This window comes from Notothenia rossii, assembly GCF_949606895.1.
Source record: "Notothenia rossii genome assembly, chromosome: 8".
Taxonomy (NCBI): Eukaryota; Metazoa; Chordata; class Actinopteri; order Perciformes; family Nototheniidae; genus Notothenia; species Notothenia rossii.
The window spans coordinates 50762917-50773945 of record NC_136906.1 but is presented as its reverse complement, the minus strand read 5'-3'; the positions used below and the strand labels follow the sequence as shown (position 1 = coordinate 50773945).

Here is an 11029-nt window from a genome sequence, read left to right as displayed (position 1 = left end):
CAATGTGTACGACAGTGCCATAGCTAAGTGTGTTAGGTCTAAAGGTGTGTTTTGCTCCGCTCACCGGTCCCTCACAGCGGGCAGAGCTGCAGGTGCTGATCTCTCTCTCTTGCGTCCAGTTATACTTCACTCGCGTTTATGTCCAAATCCATCAGATCTAGCTAGTTCTAGCTAATGATATGGCTGCTGCCCCTCCCTACACGCAGGTCACGCAGACTCAAACCTCATCTCATGCCCAAATTCTAGCTGAGAGGCTCTTCTCTAATGCTCGCCTGATTGTGAACCGCCTCCGCACCCGCCTCTCCCCTGAGCATGAAGACATGCTCATATTCTTAAAGAAGAATGAGTATTGAATAGCTGGATGCTGTGCATAGGCCCTGTTATAGGTTTTTGATCTCTGTTGTAATAGGGTTACGTTACCCTAACCTGTTATGTTGTTTGTGTATGATCCCTCTTTCATTTAAAAACCAAGTTATGTTTTAAGCATGCTGTAGGCCTATAGCTGTCAACTGTTCAAACTGTGTGTTCAAATTAACCAGTTCAATACATTTCACAAATTCGACTTGGTTTTTATACTTATTTGAACATGTATTTATTTATTTTTCAATATTAAATTATTATTATTTATTTTTTATAGGATATGTACATTTCGGTTAATCTGTTAACCGTCTTTTTGGGGGTCGAATATTCAAATATAATTTGCTTTCAAATTCCCATCCCTAATAGTAACTTATAATTACGAGATAAGGTGTCGATTTGTTGTCTTTTGTAAATGCAATGCACTTCTGTAAAGGCCAACTTCTAAAAAAAAAGATATATTATCAAGAATTCTGCAAACAGGATCTATTAAACCACTATGTTAATGAGAAGAGATACAAGAGATGTAGATGTATAAAAAGCTCAAATTCTATCTGAGATTGACACTAAAGTCTGTGACAACAAAGTGTAAGTTAGAACAGCATGTGCCAACATGTCAAATGAAACCACAAAACCCTGAAGATTTCAACAAATAACCAGCTGCTGTTTGAATGTGTGTTTCTCTGTATGTTCATCATTTGCAAACTCTAACATAATAAGCAAGCCACACACCCAAAACAGAATCCAGATGTTCAAAATGTGTCAATCTGATACCATTTTTTGAATGGAGCCATTCTTAATACAATAGAGAGGAGAGAAATACTCAAGTACAGAATGTATTTATTCTAAATGTAACCATTTTCAACAAGAAATATGGTAGAATGATGTCTGCATTGGTGTCATATTTATGGGACCAAATACACAGCTTCTACAGGTTTTTATCATCATCAACATGAAGTAATGGAAACTCGCACACTTTAGGAGCTTTGAGTTTGGGGTGCATTGCACCATCATGACAACAATGTGAGAGAAGAAGATGAAGCCTTTCCATTTGTTGAGCATCATGCGTCTTGAGGAGTCCCTCAGACCATTAGTCTGCGTACCAGCTCATAGAGTCCTGTTGTGAACCTGGAAATGTTGAGTACTCCAAAATTGGCCAAACCATTTTTTAACTATTGTCTGGATATGCAAATGAATGCTAAATAACCCAACTTAATGGCTAATTCTGCAAATTGCCCAACATATGCAAGTTAGCATCCTCCAGTTTTTATGTGCTGGGGACCATCGCTATATATTTCTATCACAACACTTTGGAGTACTCAACATTTCCGGGTTCACAATGCTGGCAATTAGACTAGAATGATTTCCACTTGCTTGGTTGAAAAAAGGGTGATGGGAGTGAAAGATGGACCTGTTCTTACATGAAAAAACATCAAAATTAAACAGAGATAAATGGACCTTAGGTTAAAAAAAAAAACTGCATTGATGCACTGCCTGCAATTTCTCCCAAGACCTCGATTGAAGAGTTTATAAAGCCCCAAACAGGTGTGAAAAGTCTAATTGGCAGGTAACCTGGAGATGAAGTCACATTGGGTCATCTGGTCCTTTGAGCTGCTGTCCATTCAAAAACATGCAGACCGAGGTGAAGGAGAACGTGTTAGGGGTCTGTTCCGCCTGAAAATCTCTACTGTGCACTATTGTTCTTTGGATTGAACTGTTCCATCTCCTTTCTTTCAAATTTCAATACACAAAAGCTTGAATTTGTAATCCCACTTGTTTTACAAGTGTTCAGACTTGGTTACATCCCATGTCTGTTAGGAGTAGATGGACCAGTAGATGAAGTTGAAGAGGATGTAGGATCCAGGAAACATGACCCTGGAGTATTTGTCTATGGCGTGTGTGTCGATGGCGGCGCTGCTGTAGGTGCTGGAGCTCACATGGCCGGTGACCTGGTCGTTCTCCATCAGCTGCACCAGCATCCTCTCCCGCTTCACCCCATTTCTTGGCATGCTGTCATAATTCCCTGATGTGTTGGCATCCACCTCACTGTAGCTGGCTGACATGGTGCCAGGATGGGCCAGACCACAGGTGCATGGCATCTGCAAGTACACACAAAAAACACAGATGTTCACAAAGAAATGGTTAGGAGTGTTAAACAACTTGTCACTCCAGATTGGAATGCAAACTGCAACGATTTGGTTTTCATAAATTGTTTAAGTTAAGTGAATATGTTCATTTAGGTTCAGGAGTATGGCCACGCCTAAACCCCATCTCTAATCACGGGCTTATATCCGGCCATCGCTTGTCTCCATTCTCTAAACCCACCCTCCCTCTCCATTCCATTCATACATTTCCCATACCTCATACTTAGCCAAACCCTTTCACCCCTCCACTTCATCGATTCCTCCCTACATCCATTCCTCCCTCAATCCTTCCATCCCGACATCCCTTATCCACTCATCCCTCAATCCTTACATCTCGTCATCCACCAATCCATTCATCCATACATCCCTTCTTCCCTCTCATCCCTTCATTCAGATGAAGGGATGAAGGAAGAGAGGGATGAAGGGATGTATGGATGAGCGGATAAGGGTGTCACAGGTGTGTACCTACACTGAAAGAACTTAAACGTTGACTTGAATTCAATATATTATGTCAAGAAATGTCACATAACTGCAAAGGTGACAAAACTACACACTCTCTTTACTTAAGTAGAAGTACAGATACTTGTTAAAAAAATACTTTGGTAAAAGTAGAACTTTTTACTTAAGTAAAAGTACAAAAGTACAGTTTCTGAAATGTACTCACAGTAAAAAGTAACTTTTAAACTGGCTGTTTTTGTGCAAAGCTAAGTGAACCGTACATCATATTAACATAATATAATATTAATATAAGTGATAAGGAGCTTTATTTCAATTTGTTTACTGCCATTCTGAATGTATTCAGCGTGAACAACAAAAACAAAGTACCTGTATTTGCTGTCGCCAACATTGTAGATGGGTTACTTTGCCTTAATATAGGCCTAAACAAGGCCTAAGATTATATATAAAGCGTCTTTGGGTTCAAGCAAAGTGCTATAGAAATATAATTTATTATTATTATTATAGTGCATTCGCCACAAATCATTTTATGCGCCCACAACTTTCAACATTACATTACATGTAAGGGAACATCTCCCTTAAAGGGGACCTATCATGCAAAATGCACTTTGTGATGTCTTTTATACATAAATATGTGTCCCCGGTGCGCCGGAGAACTCATGCAGCGCCAGACAATAAAACCCTCTCTCTCTTCCTCCCTACCAGTGGCGGCTGGTGGAAAATATTTTTGGGTGGGGCTGTTGATATAGTGAGTAAAACATTTATTTTTGGGAGAAATGACCTCTTAAATTGGGACTTCTGGTGATGTAATGGCCCCATAAAATCGTGGTTCTAGGGCCAGGAACAACCAGGCTGAGTCGGGCTGAGTATGCTAAACTAGAGAGAGAATCGCTGTCAAGGGGGCTACAACTACAACAAGATGAACATATTTGACCTTGATTTAATTGTAATACATGTTTCAAAATGATGCCGAAGTAACAACATACTGATACCGGATAGTAAAAACCATGAATTAAGGCGTTGACATGTCTGCAGACAGACGGCAGGCGAAAAACCTTTTAAAATGCGTGTTTTCTAATGGAGATTTGGCTAAGCTAACGTTGTAAAAGCTCCGACCGTCCACACTCACAACAACGGCCTATAGAGACATAAATAAACCAGCGACTATATTCGCCATGACACAGACAGTATGTGGTTTGTACTTGTTTAACTTTTGTCTAGTTTCTGAACAGATATGAAGAGCTGTGAGCTCTGAGTGCTAAGAGCTAACGGCTGTGTTGTTTTTCTGGGGAGCTCATTGAAGATGACGTCACGGCTCCGCCTACACTGCGTTACTATAGATACTACCCCAGTTCTTCACGAGTCTAAAAAACAACTCACGTCAACGCACGTAAGCAACGTGGGCGCCAACGTGGGCGCCAACGTGAGCGCCCTCGTGACCAAAATATTTGACGGCGCTGATTGGCTGAAATTATGTTTCGGCGGCACAGTTTACTATTGAGACTTTTGCAACGTGCTAGTTGCTGCTGTTTGGCTCGGGGGCAGCGCCCCGTAATGATAAACTAATGCCAAGGGCAAGGCCAGGCAGGAAACATCGTAACACAATTTTAAACAAGATTTTATTGTAGATTATACATTTTACTGATACCAATTGTATGATATTTACCTTGTTCATTAAAAATAAAAAATATAAAATATATATATTTTTGAAATATATATTTTTTTAAACCTTTTATTTTTAATTTAATATTTTTTTTAATATTTTTTTTTGCATGTGGGAAGAGGTGGGGCGGCGCCCCTAGCGCCCCTATGGGCCGGCCGCCACTGCTCCCTACCCAAATCTTTTAAAAACGGGTGTACAAAGAGTGGATACTGTCAAGGGGTGAACACTGAGGCATGAACTCAATTGCACGACTCAAAACTCAGACTCAGATAGCGTTTCAAAATAAAGACTTTACTTGAATTTTGCACAGTAATAAAATAAGGAAAACAAAACACTCTTTCGAGGAAAACTAGAATCGTGATCTATAGCATAGGTCCGTGAAAGGTCCGTGAAAGGTCCGTGAAAGGTCCGTGAGGTAAGCCGATACGTAGGTCTTCGAGAGACAACGAACTGACAATTAACAGGAGGGAGCTAACAAAATATATACACAGGTAAAGGGGACACAGTTGGAAACAATCAGGGCGGGGAAAATAATCAAGGACGCAGGAGACAGAAAGGGGCGGGGAGCGTGGAGGCCTGAAATGAGAGGAAGAAATAATTAAGGGCATAGACATAAAGCACAAGACAAAGGGACATGACAACTCTAACATAAAGAATAAACTTTCACTATAAGTTTCTTGGACATGACAGTACCCCCCCTTCTAGGGACGGCTCCTGACGGCCCAGGCTCCTCTGAGTTGAGGCGGTCAAAATCCTCAATGAGGTTTTTGTCTACGATGAAGCGGGAAGGAATCCATTGCCGCTCCTCAGGACCATAACCCTTCCAGTCAATCAGTAGCTGTCGCCCTCTACCCCTTTTCCGACTAGCCAATAGTGACTTGACCGTGTAAACCGGACCTCCATCGATCATCCGGGGGGGCGGGGGGGGTTTGACGGTGGGAACCATAGCGCTCTCCTTCAACGGTTTTAATTTCCCTACATGGAAGGTGGGATGTACCTTCATGGCCCTAGGAAGCCGTAGTCTCACTGAGACTGGGTTTATGACCTTGGTGATGGGAAAAGGACCCACAAACCGGGGAGCCAGTTTTCGGGAGAGTACGTGGAGGGGAAGGTCTCGTGTAGAGAGCCAGACTTTTTGGCCTGGCTGGTATACAGGGGCTGGTCGGCGTTTTCGGTCTGCTGCTCTTTTAACCAGTTGCGCATTCCTGCAGAGTATCTTCCTAGCCGCAGCCCACACGCGCCGACAACGCCTGACCAGAGCGTGGGCAGACGGGACCGTGACCTCCCTCTCCGTGGCTGGGAACAGTGGCGGCTGGTAGCCATAAACACAGTGAAACGGGGACAGGCCCGTGGCAGAAGTAGGGAGGATGTTGTGTGCATACTCAACCCAGGTGAGGTGCTTGCTCCAGGAGGATGGATTCTGGGACACCAGGCAGCGCAGGCAGGTCTCCAGTTCTTGATTTAGGCGCTCTGTCTGGCCGTTAGACTCCGGATGGTATCCAGACGAGAGACTGACCGTGGCACCGATGAGGCTGCAGAACTCCTTCCAGAAGCGTGACACAAACTGGGGGCCCCGGTTGGAGACAATATCCTTAGGGAAACCATGAAGCCGAAACACATTCTGCATCATGACCTCCGCCGTTTCCTTAGCTGAGGGCATCTTGGGCAGAGCAATGAAATGTGTCATCTTGGAAAATCTGTCCACTACTGTGAGAACTGTGGTTTTACCTCTAGAGAGGGGCAGGCCAGTGACGAAGTCCATGGAGATCTCTGACCAGGGCCTGTTGGGAATAGGGAGCGGTTGTAATAGTCCTATTCGCGACCTGGAAGAGGTCTTGTTTCGAGCGCAGATAGGGCACGCCTCCACATACTCCTTCACCTCCTTCTCCATGGATGTCCACCAGAAACGTTGTTTAATAATGAACATAGTTCTCTTGACTCCGGGGTGACAGGTGAGCAGCGAAGTGTGAGCCCAGTGGATCACCTGTGGTCGCTCGGCCTCCTGAACAAAAATCCGGTTAGGCGGGCAACCCCTTGGTGCAGGAGCTCCAGCATTGGCACGTATTACCTCCTTCTCTACTGGCCAAGTCAGCGCTCCTACCACCCGGTTCAATGGGATGATGGGTTCCGGCTCCTTGGCTGCAGGCACAGGGTCAAACAGACGGGACAGAGCGTCAGGCTTGACATTCTGAGACCCCGGCCTGTAGGAAAGAACAAAGTCAAAACGGTTGAAAAACAAGGTCCACCTAGCCTGGCGGGAGTTCAGCCTTTTTGCCTTTCTTATGTACTCCAGGTTCTTGTGATCGGTCCAGACCACAAAACGATGCTCAGCTCCCTCCAACCAATGCCTCCACTCTTCCAACGCTAACTTCACGGCCAGCAACTCACGGTTTCCCACGTCATAATTTCTCTCTGCCGGGGAGAGCTTCCTGGACAGGAAAGCGCAGGGGTGAAGTTTGTTGTCCTTCTGTTGTTGCTGGGAGAGGACCGCTCCCACCCCCTCGTTAGAGGCATCCACTTCCACCACGAACTGGCGAGTGGGATCCGGCATGGTAAGTATGGGGGCAGTGGTGAACATCTTTTTCAGCCGAGAAAAAGCCTCCTCAGCCTGAGGAGACCACACAAAAGGCACCTGAGGGGACGTGAGGACATGAAGAGGGGCTGCAATAGCGCTGAAGCTCCGCACAAAACGTCTGTAAAAATTAGCAAAGCCTAAAAACTGCTGCAGTTTCTTGCGAGAGTCAGGGCTAGGCCAACAGGCTACTGCGCTAACTTTTTCTGGGTCCATCCTAACCAGACCTGAGGAAATGATGAAGCCCAAAAAAGTGACTGTTTCTACATGAAATTCACACTTTTCAGCTTTGACAAACAACTTATTTTGGAGCAGTTTCTGTAGAACCAGGCGGACATGTTGTTTGTGGGTGTGAAGGTCAGGGGAGTAGATCAGAATGTCGTCCAGATAAACAAAAACGAAACGGTTCAGAAACTCCCTCAACACGTCGTTGATCATAGCCTGGAAGACTGCAGGAGCGTTTGACAAGCCAAACGGCATGACCAGGTATTCATAATGTCCTGAAGGGGTGTTAAAACCCGTCTTCTTCCATTCATCGCCCTCCCTGATCCTGACCTAATGATAGGCGTTACGCAGGTCTAACTTGGTGAAAACCTTGGCTTCCTGAAGCTGCTCGAAAGCGGACGAGATGAGAGGGAGGGGGTACCGGTTTTTAACCGTAATGTCATTGAGAGGTGAGTAGTCGATACAGGGCCTAAGAGACCCATCCTTTTTGCCCACGAAAAAAAACCCTACACCTGCTGGGGATGAGGAATGACGAATAAGCCCTGTTTTGAGGGAGGCATCAATATAGTCCTTCATGGCCTCTTTCTCAGGTCCTGAAATTGCATAAAGTCGACCCTTAGGAATGGGAGACCCGGCAATCAAGTCAATAGCACAGTCATAGGAGCGGTGAGGAGGAAGAGCCAGAGCTTTGGACTTACTAAAGACTTCACTAAGGTCGTGGTAGCAGGAAGGAACTGAAATTACATCCGGAAGATATATTTTTGGGACTGTATCCTGCCTAACACTCCCAGTGTTACATCTCCTGTCAATCTCTGCTACCTGCTTAAAACAGTGATCAATGCAATTCTTTCCCCACCCCTCCACCCTCCCAGATTGCCAATCTATGTGAGGGTTATGAAGTTTCAACCAGGGAAACCCCAAAATGAGTGGATGTTGGGCTGAGTTAAATAAGTGAAAAGACATTGTCTCGTGGTGGTTATCATTACATCTTACTTCCAAAGGCTCTGTTTGGTGAGTCACTTTAAACAACAGCCGCCCATCGAGAGCACTCGCTTCAAGAGGCTGGGGTAGAGGTTTAGTTTTTATTTCCCATTTTTTAACTAAACCCCAATCCATAAGACTTTCGTCCGCCCCTGAGTCAATGAGAACACCATGAGTAACTACATTGTCTCTGATTTTTACCTGGATCCGGGTCAGGGTGCGAGGAGGAAAGTCAGAGGAAGAGATCCGGCTCACCAACGTACTCCTCTTTATTGGTGAGCCTCCTCTTTTACCGGACAAGCCGCTTGTGGGTGTCCGCGCTGCCCGCAGTAGAAACACAGACCCTCCTTGAATCGACGCTGACGTTCTGCCAGCGACAGCTTGGCGCGGCCCAACTGCATTGGCTCCTCCACGGAGCCAGGGGGCGCTGTTGTCCGGAACGCAGGTGGTGAGGGGTGATGGAGCCTCCAAGAAGAAGTAATATCCAGTGGCGAGCGTCTCCTCTGGAGAGGCGGATCAACCGCATCCTTGGATTTATTCCTTCTCCTCTCCGTCAAACGATTGTCTATCCTTATAGCCATGGATATGACAGAGTCCAAGTCAGCGGGCAGATCGAGAGGCGCCAGCTGGTCTTGTACAGAATCCGAGAGACCGCTGACGAAAGCGTCAAACAATGCAGCGGAGTTCCAGCCGCTGTCGGCTGCCTTAGTCCGGAACTCGATGGCGTAGTTCCCTCTGGCTGCTGGTTAGATTATGCACTCCCTGCTGCATGGTGGCCATATGCTCCTCTTGTTGCCCAAGACGTTGGCCCTGAGAGCGGATAGCGTTCTTAATCTGATCTGAGTCGGCTGAGTTCATTTTGATGGTCAGTTCGTACTGTCAAGGGGTGAACACTGAGGCATGAACTCAATTGCACGACTCAAAACTCAGACTCAGATAGCGTTTCAAAATAAAGACTTTACTGGAATTTTGCACAGTAATAAAATAAGGAAAACAAAACACTCTTTCGAGGAAAACTAGAATCGTGATCTATAGCATAGGTCCGTGAAAGGTCCGTGAAAGGTCCGTGAGGTAAGCCGATACGTAGGTCTTCGAGAGACAACGAACTGACAATTAACAGGAGGGAGCTAACACAATATATACACAGGTAAAGGGGACACAGTTGGAAACAATCAGGGCGGGGAAAATAATCAAGGTTACAGGAGACAGAAAGGGGCGGGGAGCGTGGAGGCCTGAAATGAGAGGAAGAAATAATTAAGGGCATAAACATAAAGCACAAGACAAAGGGACATGACAACTCTAACATAAAGAATAAACTTTCACTATAAGTTTCTTGGACATGACAGATACAGATTTGCTGCCGATCTGACGTCAAATCGGCAGCGGACCCACAGAAAGTTGCTATCAGAAACAATGCCTGACGTGTTTTGGAAGTAATCTCGTCTTTGTTTACATTAGCAAGCCTCACTAACACTCAGAGCTAACCTGTACTGTGTAGAGCACAAAAAAAGGAACTCACCTTGTGATAAACCTGCAAGAGAAAAAGCATTTGAGCTTCATACTGTTTCAGAAATAATCCTTGACGTGGTTTAGAACAGGATGGCGTTTTATCACAGCAGAATTTTACTTTATCTCCGGTAGAATTCTGATCAGGCATTAGCTCCGCCTCCTTTCTTCTTTTTTTTTAAGCTAAGGACCCAAAATCCGCATTTCTCCAACAGGGCTGCAAAAGAGGGGTTTGAGCAGTATGAGGCGTGGCTACAATGGGTGATCTGTTTGGTATTTTGAGCAAAAAACTTTACAGACATGTTTTGTATTTAGGTATGGCCCTACAATATATTTTTCCAATATAGCATAATAGGTCCACTTTAATTAAGGCCATGGATGCGGGATGTCTTGCTGGTGGTCTGAAGAATCGCCTCCGTCTATGTTATCTTCATGTTCAGTCCTGTCGCTGACTGTACTAGCGTTACTCATGGACATTATGCTGTTACGGCCCGTCCACACGGCGGCGTGCGTTGAAGCTTCAACGCTTCTGCCCATTCACTTTGAATGGGGTGACGTCACGCTTTGCCGAACTGCATTGCGGGAGCGTTGCTTCGCTTTGCTCGCTTCAAAAGTTGAGCAATGTTCAACTTTTGAAGCTTCGACGGAAGCGTCAGCCAATCAAATCATATGCCAGTACAAGCTCTAGCCTATCAAACCGCGTGCTTGTGTGTCCAGGGCGGGAGATTCCTGTGATTGGTTGTTGGTCGAGTTTCAGACACGCCCACCGGCAAGCTTCAACGCACGTCTGTCGTGCAGTGTTGGGACTAACGCGTTAAAAACTAACGCGTTACTGTAACGCAACTACCTTTTGCGGTAACTAATAACGTTACTAGTTACCTATTCCCATTCAGTAATGCCGTAATAGTTACTGTGATTTAAATGGGTGCGGTACTGCGTTACATTATTTGATCCAACTGAACCGAATCTCCCTGTGGATGTAACTTACAGGCGAATACAGTGATGTCCTCTCACAGTACCATGGAAAAGTGAAAGTGACCAGAGAGGAGTGGTGATTGGTTAACGCAGGGTAACATTTCAGGGTAAGCCAATCAGAGACAGAGTTGGGCGGGTCTTGCGGTAAGC

The 11029-nt window shown here is 45.3% G+C and overlaps 1 protein-coding gene across 6 annotated transcripts in view; it reads right to left on the bottom strand.

Annotated features, from left to right (window-relative positions):
* Positions 1 to 1180: 1180 nt before the first annotated feature.
* LOC307016864 (gamma-aminobutyric acid receptor subunit rho-1-like) overlaps positions 1181 to 11029 on the bottom strand; it is a 141972-nt gene continuing 132123 nt past the window's right edge. For 5 of the 6 annotated variants that reach the window (XM_079646207.1, XM_079646212.1, XM_079646209.1 and 2 more), the window contains one exon: positions 1181 to 2456. In XM_079646207.1, coding sequence (XP_079502333.1) covers positions 2172 to 2456 — 285 coding nt within the window. In that variant the 3' untranslated portion in view covers positions 1181 to 2171. Of the gene's footprint in view, positions 2457 to 9337; positions 10122 to 11029 lie in introns of those variants that run through there. The other variant, XM_079646210.1, reaches the window with a different exon arrangement.